This window comes from Ursus maritimus, unplaced genomic scaffold (genome assembly GCF_017311325.1).
Source record: "Ursus maritimus isolate PB19 unplaced genomic scaffold, ASM1731132v1 scaffold_11, whole genome shotgun sequence".
NCBI classification, from domain to species: Eukaryota; Metazoa; Chordata; class Mammalia; order Carnivora; family Ursidae; genus Ursus; species Ursus maritimus.
In genome coordinates this window covers 40311243-40328684 of record NW_024423453.1, presented here as the reverse complement: position 1 = coordinate 40328684, position 17442 = coordinate 40311243, and the positions used below count along the sequence as shown (strand labels likewise).

General features: G+C 43.6%; 1 protein-coding gene across 4 annotated transcripts in view; it reads left to right on the top strand.

The window, feature by feature from the left end:
- Window positions 1-17442, top strand: part of GATB (glutamyl-tRNA amidotransferase subunit B) — a 92032-nt gene that overhangs the window by 67424 nt on the left and 7166 nt on the right. For all 4 annotated transcript variants that reach the window (XR_005833901.1, XM_008685476.2, XM_040626357.1 and 1 more), the window contains one exon: window positions 6176-6254. Coding sequence is in view for 3 of the 4 variants with exons in the window: in XM_008685476.2 (XP_008683698.1) it covers window positions 6176-6254 (79 nt within the window). In the remaining variant the exon portion in view is untranslated. The remainder of the gene's footprint in view (window positions 1-6175; window positions 6255-17442) is intronic.

The window sequence follows — 17442 nt, the reverse complement described above, 5'->3', positions numbered from 1 at the left end:
GTAGCCCCCGCTCTCGGAGCTGACCGTCTAGAAGCCGGTGATTACAAAGCAGTGAGCTAGGTGCTCTTGAGAAGGGGAAGGTAACAGCTAAGCTAAGGCCTGAGGGAAGGATGAGTAAGGTCAGTCAGGCAAAATCCAAGAGGTGAAAGTATTCCAGTATGGGGAACAGCACATGTGAAAATCCTGAGGGGAGTCCGGGCATCATACTTCTGGGAACGCAAGTACGTAGTCCAGTGTAGGTGGGACGTGGACTTAGCAGCTTATAGATGGTACTTGACGCTCTTGAAACAGAAGAGAATCAGGGAGGGTATGGCCTGACAGGATCGCTGAGGAGGAAGCTGGAGATGCTAGAAGCGTGGGCAGAGAAGGAGGCAGCTGAGAAGAAATGGCAGAGAAGAGGGAAACTAGGACAGGACGTCACAAAAGCCAAAGGAAAGGCAAGTTTTAAGAAGGGAGGAGTGAGCAGCAGATTGCAGTATGGGGAGTGAGGGAGAGAGTGTTCATTAGGACCCCCGGGGAAGATGGCTGGGCCCCCCTCAGCAGGCGTGCCATTGTCTCAGCAGCATCCCATGGCCATGGAGTGGAGGAGGGGCCTACATGGATACATGATGACAAAAATTTGTTTGCTCAAAGGTCTCGCTGTACAGTGCCAACTTCATGTTCAGCCTCTTGCAATGTGTCTGTGCAGTAATGTGGCCACGTGGGATCAGTTCACTTCCTTACTTGGCTCTTTACCAGCATTGACCATGGATGAGTTCCCCTCTTGGACCCTCCATTACTTCACTATGAAACGAAAATGGCAGGACCTGCCTCCGAGGCTTTTTGAGAGGAAAATGCACAGTGCCTGGCACATTGTAGGCCCTTGGCGTTCGTTCCCTTCTCTTTGCGGGTTGGTGTGTTAAGTACCAAAACAGTGGCCACCCTCAGCCACCTAAACTCCTTCGACATCTCTTCCCTTTCTGTCTTTCTTTCCTGTCCTTTCGGGTTTGACCACTCTTCAGAAATTCCACTTTTTACACCGTGAACGTGGTGGCCATTCAGGGAAGGCTGGAGCCATCCAGAAGAGTTTACGGTGGAGACACAACTGTACCAAAGCCTTAAGGAATGGATAGGAGTTGGTGAGGCAGAGGTCTGGGCGACACCTGCAGAGAGCCAAGGGTGGGAATGGCAACGCACTGCGCGTTCTTAGACGGAGGAGGAGCATAGCTTGGAGAGGGGAGAGTGGAAGACTGCAGGAAAGCACCGCTGACTGACTGGCGCAGGCCTGGAATATGAGGATGTGGAGGGTCACCGGGGAGGTTAGCCGTGAATCCGACAAGCAGCAGAGTGCCACTCTGCAGGGTACGTGCTTAGAGGAGGCGGCCCCCACCCCGGCCCTCAAGGAGCTCGCATCTCCTAGGAGGACTGGACTCGTGCGGCAGCATTGGACTCCGAGGCAGAAAGCGGTGCTTCTGTTTTAGAACTATATACAGTACAGGGGAGCAGAGAAGAGGGACGTGCCTGTCAGCCAGAAGAAGCCAGGAAGGCTCCAAGATGTGGTTTGAGCTTTCAGAGGAGTTATAAATCTGATCTTTAAATTTCTGGTTTTCCATGTCGTTGGCTGTGTTGGACTGTGGTTGGCCTAGAGTCGCTGAATTTTAGTCCTGGCAGAGACCTTAGATAACTTCTGGTTCAGCTCTGTCCTTGAGCAGACAAGGACATCGAGGCCCTGAGCGGTAAGGTGACAAACCTCAGGCTGTGTAACTGCTGAGACTGATAGCCAAGTCCCCTGACTTTCAGGCCAGCTTCTTTCTGTGTCGGTCTGAAACTAGGGGTTTGCGCAGCAACCACGTTGGCAGCTGCTAAAGGCGCCGGGGTTGGTAAATGAGCTCGTGGAGTGACCTTGGAGCCCCTGTGTTTACCCAAACAATTCATAAGCACTGGAGTTTTAAGAACCCAAAGGGTAACCAGTTCCAAATACACCTCTATGGAGTTGTTCCAAAAGCAGGTAAAGGGGGAGCTAAGCAACAGTTCTGTTACACAATCTATGCAGAGCAAGGACTGAGCATCCAAAAGCAAGCTGTAGCCGCTCTCTCCCCCACAGTTCAAAGAACCAGTGTTAGCGGCACTGGATACGCCAGCCTCACCTCGAACAAACAGTGATTAACGAACAACCTCAGCTGCTGGGGCGCACTTCTCCAAAGCTCAGGCCGGCAATAGCTGGGGAGCGAGCAGTGTCGTATGATGACACCAGGCAGGGAACACTCTGGAGGTCAAGTTGGCAAGAACTGGTTTTGCAAATTAGCATTCATCTCTAAAGACCTGTCAGAAGACTGGTGTCTAAAGGGTCCAACCAGAAGAGCTCTTGTTGAACTCCACTTTTTAATTATTTTGAGCATATTGCTTTGAAAGTTGTTTTTCTGTTAACTCCTAAGTTGCTATTAATAACAGGTTTGATTTAGTTAAGAACATGGGAATTACAGATACCCTGAGCAAGCGCTTCACAGTGAAATCAGGCAGGTGCCGCCGTCCAGTTGTCCAGTCCAGTCAAGTGCTCCAGCCTTCCAGGTCAGCCATGGGCCGTGGCTCCTGAAGCACTGGCAAACCAGGGCAGGCTTTCGAGCCAAGAGGGCCTGACGGGGAGAGAAGAGAAGTGCAGCAGTGGGACGTGTGCGATAGCATCCAAGAGTGGGGCTGCAGGGGTCGGAGCCCCATGTGCGAACAGGGGTTATTACCTCATCAAGCAAACCAAAGAGTATGTGATAGAGACCATGTATGGCCCACGGAGCCCTAAATATGTGTGTTCTGGCACTTCCCGGAAGAAGTTTGCTGACCCCTAGTTTAGAACACGTTTGGTGAGAGGTCGTTGAGTCCAGTGGTAGAGAGAACTGAGCCCTGAAGAAGCAGCAGCAGTCTTGGGAACAGATGGGCCTTCTTCGTCTGCCAGCCTGAGGTGGAGACAGAAAACCATATGGAAAAGAGCCCTGGCCACTCCTCATTAGCAGGCTAGGAGTGCACGAGAGACAATTAAGGAAAAGGAAGAGAACGCAGAGGTTGCAGGAGAAGGGGTATTCGCAAGGGGCTTTAAACGTAGCCCAGAATTGGGGGACAGCAGAATGAGGGAAAGCCGTCATGCTTGGCAACACACAAAGGAGATGTGATTTTTTTTTTTTTAAGAGAAGAGCTTCTGCAGAGTGCTAGGATTAGTATCCACATGGCTGTGCTTACCAGGGTAGATAGTAGCCCCTCATGCCGGATGTTTATTGGTAAAGGTATGGTAAGAACCCAGGCAGAAGCAAGTGACTCCGAGATCACTTGCAGACATTTTCAAGATAGGGACGGTCTGAGCATTTGTGAAGGTGCGTGATTAAAGCCCCAGGAGAGAGGAAACAAACATGCAAGTGGGATCCCTAAGAGTGGGAAGTAATGGGATTAAAAGCATGAGTCGAGGGGTTTGTTCGGTGGAACCAGGAGGAAGAGGACACGACAGAAAATTCTGAGTCTTGCATCAGCTGATGACCTTATGAAGTGAGAGGTGAGGGTAGGTGCCAAGAAGGGAAGGGGGAAGGAGACTCTCTGGAGCAGGCACTTGGGTTGGGGCACCCAGTAGGAGTGCAGGGAAACCCGTCGAGATGAACACAAGGATTATTGAGCAGCAAGAGCCACCGGGGTGTCCAGGTCCCTCTGTCTTCCTCCAGGAGCTTTCTGTGTCCCACTAGAACGGGAGCAGAGAAGGTGGCCTTTGGGCCTGAGATGAGCGTGGGGATAGAGGTGGGCTGCACATTTCGCAGATGAGGGGAGGGGGCTGGGGGAGTGTGGTTGTAGAGGTGGCGGAGTGTCTATGCCCAGAATGCAAGCTGGGGATGGAGTCGTGATCCCGAAAGAGCTCTAGGGGCCTGGAGGAAGTTGGCAGATGGGAAGGATCCCTCTGTACATACGCAGGCCTCAGGGGATTGTTGGCTGGCACACAAAGCTTAAGCCTTTCTATGTCAGATTCTTCTTTAGCGGAGACACATTCACTGTCCAGAAGCCAGCATTATCTGACAGCAGCAAATCAGTAGCTTGGGCTTCTGCTGCTATTATGTTGCCGATCTGATGGTTTATTTATTTAACTGATGAGTGGGGGTCTTCTGCCGTCAGCCTGACGGGTACTGATCTTTGTCATTGTCTCACTCAAGGTTAGCCTGGCGTATCTGGAATTAATGTATGCGGTATACCAGATAGCTCTCCCTGTTGGTGGGAAGAGTTCTGTGACACAAATATTACTATGTGTCAAGCATTTGTGGGTACAGAAAGGTGAGTGAGAAATCTCCCAGTGCTGTTAGGTCAGTGGAAATATTTTATAGTGTACCTTTATGACCTAACTAATGAATTAAGGTCCTCAGATGAAAGGCAAAGTATTTTTAGTTATGTTGTGGTCTATTTCTGTTCTCTATCTCCATGTCCCTGATAGCAACTCGTGTGGGAGAAGAGACCTTTTCTTTTCTGCATGCTCTAGAAATCCGGTTCAACATCAGGGCTTATTATGGGTTCTACATACTGTCTACACTGTAATTAGCCACTGTATTTTCTAGGATTGTAGAGCACCCAAGGAACCCGTGTTTTTCAGACAACCTGATTCTTTATTACTTGTCAGTAAGGTGGAAGGTAGGAAAAGGGGTTTATCGGTTTATTTCAGCTCTCTGCCCCTCTTCCTGTTGAGATTTTTTTTTTCTTTTTCTTTTTCTTTTTTTTTTTTTAAGATTTTATTTATTTATTCGACAGAGAGAGACAGCCAGCGAGAGAGGGAACACAAGCAGGGGGAGTGGGAGAGGAAGAAGCAGGCTCCTAGCAGAAGAGCCTGATGTGGGGCTCGATCCCAGAACACCAGGATCACGCCCTGAGCCGAAGGCAGACGCTTAACCGCTGTGCCACCCAGGTGCCCCTTCCTGTTGAGATTTAATCAGGGTGGTTCACAGGTGTTCCAGATGCCAACTTAACACCAGATAGTCTCCAAACTTAGTCTCCAAACTTGGAATTACCTTGTATCCATACTTTGGGATAAATAAGTATTTAAGGATGATGGTCTGCCTCCGTGTGTCAGCTGCTTCGAATGAATAGCCCTAATGAGGCTTCACCGTACCAGAGTCCAGTAAGTCAGAGCTGGTGAACTTGTACTAACTGGGTTTGGAATTCATGGGAACTGGGTGGGGGTTCCGTGGCAGTTTCCTTTTTATTATCTAAGAGTTTACAAGAAATTAATTGTGATTGATGAGAACTAAGACATAAACAGAAGGTGTTTTCACTTGGCATTAAACATTTCAGAAGCTTTCATTCACACTAATGTGCTATTCATGTCGTTCCGATTTAAAACTAGTCCCCTAATGATAAGCAGCGTTTTATTAACCTAGTTACTATGTGTTTAAAAGTAGCAAAATCACATATTTTAAAGAAATAGTGTGTAATTCGGTGTTGTCTTTTCACTAATCTAGGCACTCCCGCCAACCCCCCACACACTCCTACCCCCTAATGTGAATTGATGACACTTTATGGGCTTGGTTGCTCCTTGGCCTTTTTTTTTTTATCATGGGATCTTGACAAATAAGTCACATCCTAAAAGTATGGATATGATGGATTCTGGGCCCTTCTGTGAGTCTGGAGAGGAGAACAGTGTCTGTGCGGACGCCTGTAAGGACAGTTAAGGACATGGATGGCAGTCAGCAAGAGTTCCCTTAAAGAAAAGCTCTCACAATTACAAAGAACTTATATTTGCATAAAACCACTCAGAAAAGTAGCTTTGTTAGCTCTTTTGTTTGAAGTAATTTTTAGGCTGATCTTGCAGTTGAAAATATTTAATTACTGGGTTGTTTTGTTTTGTTTTTTTTTTTTTCTTGTCATGGTTCATGAATTTTGCAGCCACTCCTTTTTTTGACTAATTAAACTGAGCAGTTGTCTGTTGCTACAACTTCTGCCAAACAGCCATTATTGTTGAGTAGTAAAATAAAGAAAAACAACAGTAGTCACCGAAATTTGTTATATCCTAAAATACAAAATAAATAAATAAAATAGAGCCCAATTGGCATGTTATTTCCATTCCTGGGTGTGGGTTTAATTATTCAAACCTACGAAATCAAGTGCTTTGCTTCTGAGAAACCATAACTGGGTATGCTGACAGTGGGAACTGTAAATCGATTTTCTCTCCTTTTGGGGCTGCTAGTCCTGTCACACCTGCTGCACTCGCGGAACTGCTCAGCCTGCTGGACCGAAAAGCCATCTCTTCATCAGCAGCGAAACAGGTATGTCCACGCTTCCTCAAGTTTCGGAATGCTCTGCGATCCCAATAAATGTTTTATGCCAAATGCCATCACTAAGTGAATTTCATAATTGAAGTATTAAATGCTTGTAAGTGCTGTTTTTATACTGAAAAGGTAGAAACATTTCATTTAGCAAAGGGGAAAAAAAAAGCTAGCATGTGCGCTGTAGGTAATACGCGTCTCATCTTTGCCTAACCAGGGGGAATAGTTACTGTTTGGTTTTGCCTGGAACATTTTCCAGACGTTTGTTTCTGGGAAAGGCGGGACTGCGGCCTGGGGGGGCTTCAGAGCGTGTGCACGGCCCCCGCGCCCCGCAAGGCCAAGGCTGGGGGGCGGCTTCGGCACTGCTCCCAACCCCTCTGGTCCTTCCCAGTCCACCGCAGCTGCCCAGCCAGTACTAGGGGCTTAGTGGTCTTCTCTCCCTGATCGCCCCCCCAAAATTCAGTCTTCCGGCAAGGAGGATGAGGTCAGACACCCTGCCTGTCGTTCAGCAGATACAATTGTATACACATGCCCTGTGTATGTAAGCGGGGAAAACAGCACCAGCATCACGGGTGGCCTCTGCTTCATCTGCCCTCCTCCTGACAGTCGTAGGTGCGTGAAAGATTCCTGGAATCCAGAAAACTCTTACAAGTAAGTTCCCAGAAAGACAAAGAATACCAGGGCGGCAGCCTGATCTCAACTTTGGGTATTGAAACCATCAATGCTTCAGCCAGGAGCTTAATGTGACTCTAATGGTGCCTTTTGCATTTAATATTTATACACGTCGGCAGTAGCGGCAGGTACAAAGTGAGGCTTCGGAACAGCAGCTGCTTTGGGCTAATTATAAGGCACTCTGGAGCTCCCACCCAGCTCTGTGCAGGGCAGCTGGAGATAGAACTGATAAAGGTTCTGTTTACCCGCCACCCAGTGAGGCTGTCGACTGCAGGGACCTCGGCACGTGTAGGAAAGGATTTTGGTTGCTTGGATGTCAGAAGAATACAAATGTTTATGACAGTGCTCAGCAGTAGCAGAAAGATTAGATGGCCTGAGGGCAGGAAAAAACTCTGTGTATACGTAAGAACAGATGAATTGTAGCATTTGAAATGAAAGAGGGAAAAAAAAATTCCCCTTCTCACTCATCCTGCCCCACCAGACCAGGGGAAGCAGGGAAAGAGGGAAGGAAGGGAGGAAGGAGTGAGAGAGGAAGGAAACCTCGTACAGTGAATAGGATTGGTTCAATGGGAAGAAATGGAAAATGCTAGAAGATGCTGATAGCTGGTTCAGATATAGATAGGGACACCTTTGGATTCTGTCAACTTCCAGCATGTTTAAAGGAAGTGGGGTGAATCCTGGCTGCTGTGAGGTAATCAAACTAAAATAAAAGTCTGATTAGAAAGGTGTTAAATGTATGCTGACATGAGGGAATCTCCTCTATATATTATTGCCTTGGAGGTTTTTTGTGTTTTTTTTTTTATTTCTACTTTGTTTTCTGTTTCTACGAAAATCACTTACTGATTTTCTGGTGGAAAAAGAAAGGTATTTGTTCATTACAAAGAATTTAATGCAGAAAAATACAAAGATATTCAGATTCTGCCACCTTGAAATAAGTACCATTAATGCTGGGTGAATACCATTCCAGGTGTCTTTCCACACACATGTGCCGTTACAAGGATAGATTGAGGGGATGGGCAGACATGAGGTTAGAGAAATAAAGACTTTCGAAAGTAAGAGGTTATAGTACTTTTTTGTAGTTTATTTCTTTATGAAGTGGACAGTTCATTGGTTTTTAGTATATTCACACAACTGTGTAGCCATCAACACGATCTAATTCCAGAACATTCTCATCACATCAAAAATAAACCACTAGCAGTCACTCCCCACTAACTCCTTGCCCTAGGTTACCACTAATCTACTTTCTGTCTCTGTGGGTCTGCCTGTTCTGAACATTGAATGTAAGTGGACTTATGTAGCCTTTTTTTGTCTGGCTTCTTGTACTTAACATGGTACTTTCAAAATCCATCTATGTTATAGCATGTGCCAGTATTTCATTTCTTTTTAAGGCTAAAGAATGTTCCATTGTAAGAATATGCCACATCTTGCCTCTCCCTTCATCAATAAATGGACATTGGAGTTGTTTCTAGTTTTTGGCTCTTACAAACATGCTGCTTTGAACATTTGTGTTCAGATGTTTTGGTTTGAGCGTGTATGTTTTCAAGTTTCTTGGGTATAGACCTGCAAGAATGGAATTTCTGAATCACATGGTAGTTGTACATTGAACATTTTGAGGAGCTGCCTATTTTCCAGACTGGCTGCACTGCTAACATTCCTGCCAGCAACGTATGAGGGTTCCAGTTTCTCCGTGTCCTCGCCAGCACTTGTCTGTCTTTTTGATTATATTCATCCTAGTAGGTGTGAAGCCATAGCTCACTGGCGGCTTGACTTGCATTTCCCTGCGGACTAACTACACGGAGCATCTTTTTGTGTCTTACTCTTACACGCTTCTTAAAGAAAAATGTTACGATTAATTTTTCCGGAATTTAACCGAAGAATCCAGGAAGGCCTTGGATTTGAGAAACCCTGTGAGCTGGAGGGCACTCAAGCAGAGCAGAAAGATTCTCTGTTGCCACTCCTTATTGTGTTTCTCTCTGACAGAACTGGAAGAGGTTCCAGTAGTGATTAGATGACCACGAAATGAGGAAAAAAGTTGACCAAGTCACTGACTCCTAAAGATGAAAGATTGGTAGAAAGAATCATCCTGTCCTTAGAACATTCTGAATTCCGAAGATTGTCCCACTTTATGTCTAATTTATTATCAATCCATCTCTCTCCCTGAGGTCGTCAGCCATTATCTCGTCCCTGACACCTTTCACTGCACCTTCCTCACAGGTGTTCTGGCCGCATTTCTGAGATTTACGAACCTCAACACTTTGGCACCCCAGGGGCCAAGGGAGTTGAGAGGTTGCTGTCATGAAGCACCCCTATTTTTCAGAAACGGAAAGAGAAAGAGATGATTTCTCGTCATGAGCAGCCTCCTGGTAACCGTAGACAAAATCATCTAGATTCCCATCACGGGATCTGGTGCTGCCTGTTGAAGTCGCGGGTAACAGCGCCATCTCCCGCCCCCACCGCCCCGCCCCCCCACCGAGAGGGCCATCAGAGTCCCAGTCCCCACAGATAGCATCCCAGGATCCAGAGCGTCTTGTGACTCGGAGGCCCTGGGTGCTGGGCGGTTGTGCAGAATGTGGCTGTGTCCCGTTTGTGCGTGCCTGAAATAGGCGTGGGTGACCCACTGTCTCCTGGGGATGGCCCGGGTAGCATTTCTAGTGGAACCAAGCTGGCTTGGGGTTCTGTAGAGATGGAAATTGAATTTTAACATGTAGCTGTGCCATTTAACCCATTTCCTCTTGTCTACTTTGGGGTCTGCTTTAAAGAGAAATCATCAAACCCTTTTAATGTAGAAAATGTTATATGTCCTGCAGTAAAACGGTTACAAATGATTTGATGTCTTCTCCCTTTTAGTGCTTCAGTTCTGTGTACATTTTACTGTGTCCTGCTTCTCTCAGGGGCTTGGGTTGTTGTTTGTGCCTTTGTAGAAGAATGACCTTTCACAGTACTTGCCTTTGAGCAGAAGGGACCCCTCTTTTCTCTAACTGTCACGGCCCCCTCCCTGCCTTCTCCCTTGAACAGGCCTTTCCTCCACACTCTGACTCTGGAAACGCCTGGACAGGTGAGGGGCCTGCCAGCTTTCCTTCCATCCTTCCTTCCAGATACTTTAAAAATAGCACTAGCTAGAGAAACAGTCGGGTAGTAGTTGAAAGGGTGTGTGAATTCGGTCCCCAGGGAACTGAAGGCCGAGTTTCTGCCCCGTGTGTCAGAGCTGGCTCCCTGGTCAGTGTGTGATTGGGGGTTCCCAGCTCACCTGACCCCATGCTCTCAGTGGCCGTTTACCACAGGTGGCCCGCACTACCCTTGGGATCCCTTGTTGCGGAGGTTGGTCTTGGGTGGGCAGGAGCAGGGCCTGGGAGCCGCACGCCTAGCCGGACACAGTTGCACTTAGATAGCACTTCCCAGGGTGGCGGTTAAACACAGACAAGAACTGAGGATTTATGCTGCAGCGTGAGGCTGCTGACCACAGAGCCCATTATGTTTGCTGCAAGAGGGTGGGGAGCCCTGCAGAGTCTGGCCTGGAGGCGGGCCGCCCCTTCGGTGGCTCCCACCCTGCTGGGCTTCAGCCAGGAGTGCGCAGCCTGGGTCCGAAACAAACAGGCACAGGATTAGACAACCGGAGTCTACTGCGTCGGCCCAGGGGCCTGGGGCTGGGCTGCGGTGGCCACTTGTCTCATTGGGGAAGTTAATAATGAGCTGACGTGTTCTAACTGGGAGTAGAGAGCACGCCTGGCACACGGCTCCCATGTGTTCCCGGAGGCTGCTGAAGTGTTTCTCGAGCGCCACTCCTCTGTACCCCCACCCTACTTTCTCAGGGAGCAGCCAGCTCTCTGCAGTTAAAAGTATCCATCCTCGCATTGTCCTGCCTGTCCCCCTGAATGGTGTGGCTTGGCGCTGATCCCCAGGCTGCCTCACACTGCTCTATTCTGGTGCTTTTGGCTCAGGCAAATCCAGCCAGCGTTTGAGCTGGTCGGCTCCCACTGAATTAGGTGCCAGGCAAAGGCTGACCCCGTGGGCCGCCTGCGCAGGTCCGCTCGGTGCTTTCTGCCAGGGTGGCTGTCGCGGGCCAGGAGAAGTCGTGCAGGCCCAGGAGCGGCCTCCTGCGTTTGCCAGGCGTGCCTGCTTCCAGGCCTGGGCCGCAGGGACCGTCGTGTCTGCCGAGCTTCCCACCCCGTTTTCCTGTGAAGAGTTGCTGCATGGACTCTTTGTAAGCAAGTCCTCACAGGTGATTTCCATTTTGAGCCAGAGATCTGGGTCCCTCTTGAGATCTCCACATTCTCTCCCTGAATGTTGGACACTTTTTATGCACTTTTTTTAGGAGACTGTGCAGAGGAACAAAATAAACACTGATCAAAGTCAAAATGCCTACCAGAGGGATAATTTAATTACGTTATGATACATACACTGGTGGATATTTTATTAATACACAAAATTATGTCTGTAATAAGTGACACAAACTGTCCATGTGTTATAATTGCAACTGTGTTACAAAAGAAAGAAAAATATGGGAAGGAAAAACACCAAAAGACATTTGTTATCTTGAAGTAATGGGAAATATAGGTGATTTCTTTTTATCATTTCTATATTTCCTTATTTTCTATGGTGAACATATATATATTGACTTTTTTAAAGTGAAGTATAGTTGACACAGCATTGTATTAATTTCAGGTGGACAACTTAGTGATTCAACATTTATATACATTATAAAATGATCACCATAACTCTAATTACCATCTGTTACCAAAGTTATTACAGTATAATTGACTATACTGTGCTGTACTTTGAATCCCTGTGATTTGTTTTATAACTGTAAGTTTATACCTCTTAATCCCTTTCATATATTCCCCACCCCACCCCCACAACCACCATTTTGTTCTCTATATCCAGGAGTTTCTGTTTTGTTTTTAGATTTCTACGTATACATGAACTCATCTGCCATTGTTATTTCTGACTTTCATTTAGCATCATACCCTCGAGGTCTGTCTGTGTTGTCAGAAGTGGCAAGATTTTATTCTCTTTTATGGCTGAGTAGTATTCCTTTGTGTATATACACCACATCTTTATCCATCCATCAATAGACACGTGAGTTGCTTCTGTATCTTGGCTATTACAAATGGTGTTGCAGTGAACATAGGGGTGTATATATCTTTTCGAATAGGTATTTTCATTTTCTTTGGATAAATAGCCAGAAGTGGGAATACTGGATCATATGGTAGTTCTATTTTTAATTTTTTGAGGAACCTCCACACTGTTTTCCACAGTGGCTGCACCAGTTTACATTCCTACCAACAGTGCGCGAGGGTTACCTTTTCCCCACATCCTTGCCAACATTCATTTCTTGTGTTTTTTTCTTAGCCATTCTGACAGAAGGTGATATCTCATTGTGGTTTTGATTTGCATTTCCCTTAAGATTAGTGATGTGTTGAGCACCTTTTCTTGTGCCTATTGGCCATCTGTATATCTTCTTTGGCAAAATGTGTATTTGGGTCCTATGCCCATTTTTTAGATTACTTAGGGGGGTTTTTTTGGTGTTGAGTTGTAGGAGTTCTTTATATATTTTGGATATTAATCCCCTATCAGATACATTATTTGCAAATATCTTCGCCCATTTAGCAGGTTGTCTTTTCATTTTGTTGATGGTGTCCTTTGCTGTACAAAAGCTTTTTAGTTTGATATAGTCCCATTTGTTTATTTTTGCTTTCATTTCCCTTGCCTGAGGAGACAAATCCAAAATAACATTGCTAAGACCAGCGTCCAGTATTTTACCATTTATTTCTCTTCAGAGTTTTATGGTTTCTGGTCTTATAGCTATGTCTTTAATTGATTTTGAGTTCATTTTTGTGTATGGTGTAAGAAAGAGGTCCAGTTTCATTCTTTTGCTTGTAGCTGTCCAGTTTTTCCAACACCATTTATTGAAGAGATGTCTTCTCTGCATTATATTTATTGCTTCCTCTGTCCTAGATTAATTGACTATATTAGTGTGGGTTTATTTCTGGGCTCTGTATTCTGTTCCACTTATGTGTCTGTTTTTGTGCCAATATCATACTGTTTTAATTACTGTAGCTTTTTAGTATAGTTCGAAGTCAGGGAACATGACACCTCCAGCTTTATTATTCTTTCTCAAGCTTACTTTGGCTATTCAGGGTCTTTCATGGTTCCATACAAATTTTAGGATTATTCTAATTCTATGAAAAATAACATTGGTATTTTGATAGGGATTGTACTGAATCTATAGATTGCTTTAGATAGTATGAACATTTTAACAATATAATTTCTTCCAATCAATGAGCATGGAGTATCTCATTCCATTTATTTGTGTCATCTTTAGTTTCTTTCATCAGTGTCTTATTTTCAGAGTACTGGTCTTTCACCTCCTTGGTAACATTTATTCCTAGGTATGTTTGATACTCTCTTTCTGGTATTTCATTATTATAAAACACAACCAGTTTCTGTATATTAATTTTGTATCCTGCAACTGAAATTGTTTATTCTAATAGTTTTTTGGTGAAGCCTTTAGGGTCTTCTCTATATAGTATCATGTCATTTACAATTAGTGACAGTTCTACTTCTCCCTACCAATTTGGATACCTTTTATTTCTTTTTCTTGTCTGATTGCTAGGACTAAGCTAGGATTTATGGTACTGTGTTGAATTAGTGGCAAGAGTGGGCATCCTTGTCTTGTTCCTGATGTTATGAGAAAAGCTTTCAGCTTTTATCGTTGAGTGTGTTGGCTGTGGGCTTGTCATATATGGCCTCCATTATGTTAATGTGTGTTGTGAGTCTTTATCATAAATGGATTTTGAGTTTTGTCGAAAAGTTTTTCTGCATCTTTTGAGATTATCATAGGATTTTTATCCTCATTTTGTTAATGTAGTGTATCGTGTTCATTTGTGGATGTTGAACTATCCTTGCATCCCTGGAATAAATCCTACTTGATCCTGGCATATAATCCTTTTAATGTATTTTTAAATTCAACTTAATATTTTGTTGAAGATTTTTGCATCTATTGATCACAGACATTGGCCTATGGTATTTTTTTTTTTGTAGTGTCCTCAGTTTTGTTATCAAGGTAATGCTAGTCTTGTACAGTGAATTTGGAAGTGTTCCTTCCTCTTCAGTTGTTTAGAATTGTTCAAGAAATATAGGTATTAACTCTTTTCTAAATGTTTGGTAGAGGGCGCCTGGGTGGCTCAGTTGGTTAAGCGTCTGCCTTCAACTCAGGTTTTGATCCCAAGGTCCTGGGATCGAGTCCTCCATCAGGTTCCTTGCTCAGCAGGGAGTCTGCTTCTCTCTCTCCCTCTGTGTACTCTCTGTCTCTCTGTCTCTCTCTCTCTCTCTCTCTCAAATCAATCAATCAATCAATCAGTGTTCGGTAGAATTTACCTATGAAGCTGTCTAGGCCTGGACTTTCATTTGTTAGGAAATTTTTGATTACTGAATCAATTTCATTATTAGTAAATGGTATGTTCAGACTTTCTGTTTCTTCCTGATTCAGTCTTGAAAGATTATATGTTTCTAGGAATTTATCCATTTCTAGATAGTTCAGTTTGTTGGCATATAAGTTTTCACAGTATCTTTTGTATTTCTCTGGTATCAGTTATAACTTCTCTTTCATTTCTAGTTTTATTTGGGAGCCCTTGTTTTCTCGATGAATCTGACTAAAAGTTTGCCAATTTGCCTTATCTTTTCCAAGAGATAGTTCTTGATTTCGCACACACGTGTGCATGTGTGTGTATTTGTTTTATTTCTACTCTGATCTTTATTATTTCCTTCCTTCTACTAAGTTTGGGCATTGTTTATTCTTTTTCTAGTTTCTTTAGGTGTAAGGTTAGATTGTTTGAGACTTTTCTTGTTCCTTGAGGGAGGCCTGTATTGCTGTAAATGTCCCTCTTAGAACATTTGCTCGTGCTGCATTCCATAGATTTTAGAATGCTGTGTTTCCATTTTCATTTGTTTCAGGAATTTTTATTTAATTTTGTCTTTGATTTCTTTGTTGACCCATTGTTTATTCATTGTTTAGCCTCCACATGTTTGTGCGCTTTCCAGTTTTTCTCTTGAAATCGATACCTAGTTTCACACCATTATGGTCAGAAAAGATGCTTGATAGAATTTCAGCCCTCTTAAATTTATTGAGACCTGTTTTGTGGCCCAACATGTGATTTCTCCTGGAGAATGTTCCACGTGGACTTGAGAAAAAAAAAAAAGTATTCTGTTTTGAGGTGGCGTGCTCTGTGTTTATTAAGTCCATCTGGTCTGGTGTGTCATTTAAGACCACGGTTTCCTTATTGATTTTCTGTCCGGATGATCTGTCCACTGATGTAAGTGAGGTGTTATAGTCCTCTACTAGTGTTATACAGCTGACCCTTGAACAATATAGGTTTGAAGTGCACCGTTCTATTTATACACGTATTTTTTTTCAATATATATTAGAAAGTTTTCATTTTGTAAATAAATGCAACTGTTCTCACATTGTCTTTTCATTTTTGTTGTAACACATGTAACAGCATTTTGTGTAAGACAATATTGATGTGTAGGTACTGAGGAATGATTCTTGTGAACAGACAACATTCACTTACAGTATCGATAAGTACGGTAATGTATTTCTCTTACGATTTTCAATAACATTTTCTTTTTTTTTTCTTTTAAGATTTTATTTATTTGACAGAGAGAGACAGCCAGCGAGAGAGGGAACACAAGCAGGGGGAGTGGGAGAGGAAGAAGCAGACTCCTAGTGGAGGAGCCTGATGTGGGGCTCAATCCCACAACGCCGGGATCACGCCCTGAGCCGAAGGCAGATGCTTAACAACTGCGCCACCCAGGCGCCCCAACATTTTCTTTCTTCTAGGACACAGTATATTATATATTATATATATATATTATATATATATATATAACTACAAAATAGGTGTTAAACAACTGTTTACATTATCAGGTTTCTGGTCTAGAGTAGGCTGTTAGTACTTAAGTTTTGCGGGAGTCAGAAGGCCTATGTGGTTTTTGACTACACAGCAGATCAGCACCCCTCACTTCCATGTTGCTCAAGGGCCAAATGTATTACTGTAAATTGCTCCCTTTATGTTAATATTTGCTTTGTATATTTAGGTCCTCCTGTATTGGGTGCATAGATATAATTGTTCTGTCCTCTTGTTGGATTGATCCCTTTATCATTATGTCAAGTGCCCTTTAGTCTTGTTACAGTCTTTGTCTGAAAAAATCTATTTTGTCTGATATAATTATTGGTACCCCAGCTTTCTTTTCATTTCTGTTTACATAGACTGTCTTTTTTTCATCCCTTCACTTTCAGTGTGTGTCTGTCTTTATGTGTGAAATGGGTCTCTTGTAAGGCAGCATTTTGGGGTCTTGTTCTTTTTATCTCTTCAGCTACCCTATATCTTTGGAATGGAGCATTTAATTCATTTACATTTAAAGTAATTGTTAGGTATGTACTTACTGCCGTTTTGTTCATTGTTTTCTGGTTGTTTTTGTAGTTCTTCTGTTCCTGTCTTCTCTTGCTCTCGTGGTTTGAAACCACAAGACTCTTAGTGTTCTGTTTGGATTTCTTTTTCTTTATTTTGCATGTGTCTATTATAGGTCTTTGGTTTATGGTTACTGTGAGCTTCATAATATAATATCCTGTGTATATGGCAGTCTGTTTTAAGTCGATGGTCGCTTAAGTTCAAACACATTTTAAAAGCACTACATTTTTCCTCCCCTTCCCATTATGCTTTTGAGGTCGTATTTTAAATCTTTTTATTTTGTGTCTTCCTTAACTAGTTTTTGTAGATATAGTTGATTTTACTACTTTTGTCTTTTAACCTTCATACTACCTTTACTGTATGTTTGCTTTTATCAGAGATCTTTTTCTTTCACAATTTTCTTACATCTGGTTGCGGCCTTTTCTTTTTCTCTTAAAAACGTCCCTGTAGCGTTTCTTGTAAGGCTGGTTTAGTGGTAAGTAATTCCTTTAGCTTTTCTGTCTGGGAAACTCTCTCTCTCCTTCAATTCTAAATGATAATCTTGCCAGGTGGTATTCATGGTTGTAGGGTTTTTCCTTTCGGCACTTTGAATATATCATGCCATTCTCCTCTGGCCTGCAAGATTTCTGTGGGAAAATCAGCTAATAGTCTTATGGGGTTTCCCTTGTACATAACTAGTTGCTTTCCATTTGCTGCTTTTAAGATTCTCTTTAGCTTTTCTTTTTTGCTATTCATCTTGGGTGAGTCCCACTACCGTCTTCCAGATGCTGATCCATTCTTCTGCATCCGTGAACTTGCTATTGATTCCTTCTCCTGTATTTTTCATTTCAGTTATTGTATTCTTCAGCTCTGATTGGTTCTTTTTCATATTTTCTCTTTGTTGTAGTTCTCACTGTGTTCATCCACTCTTCTCCCAAGTTTGGCAAGCATCTTTATGACTGTTACTTAGAACTCCTTATCAGGTAGATTGCATAACTCCATTTTGTTAAGTTCTTTTTTTTTTTTTTTAAGTTTTGTCTTATTCTCTTGTTTGGAACATAGTCCTC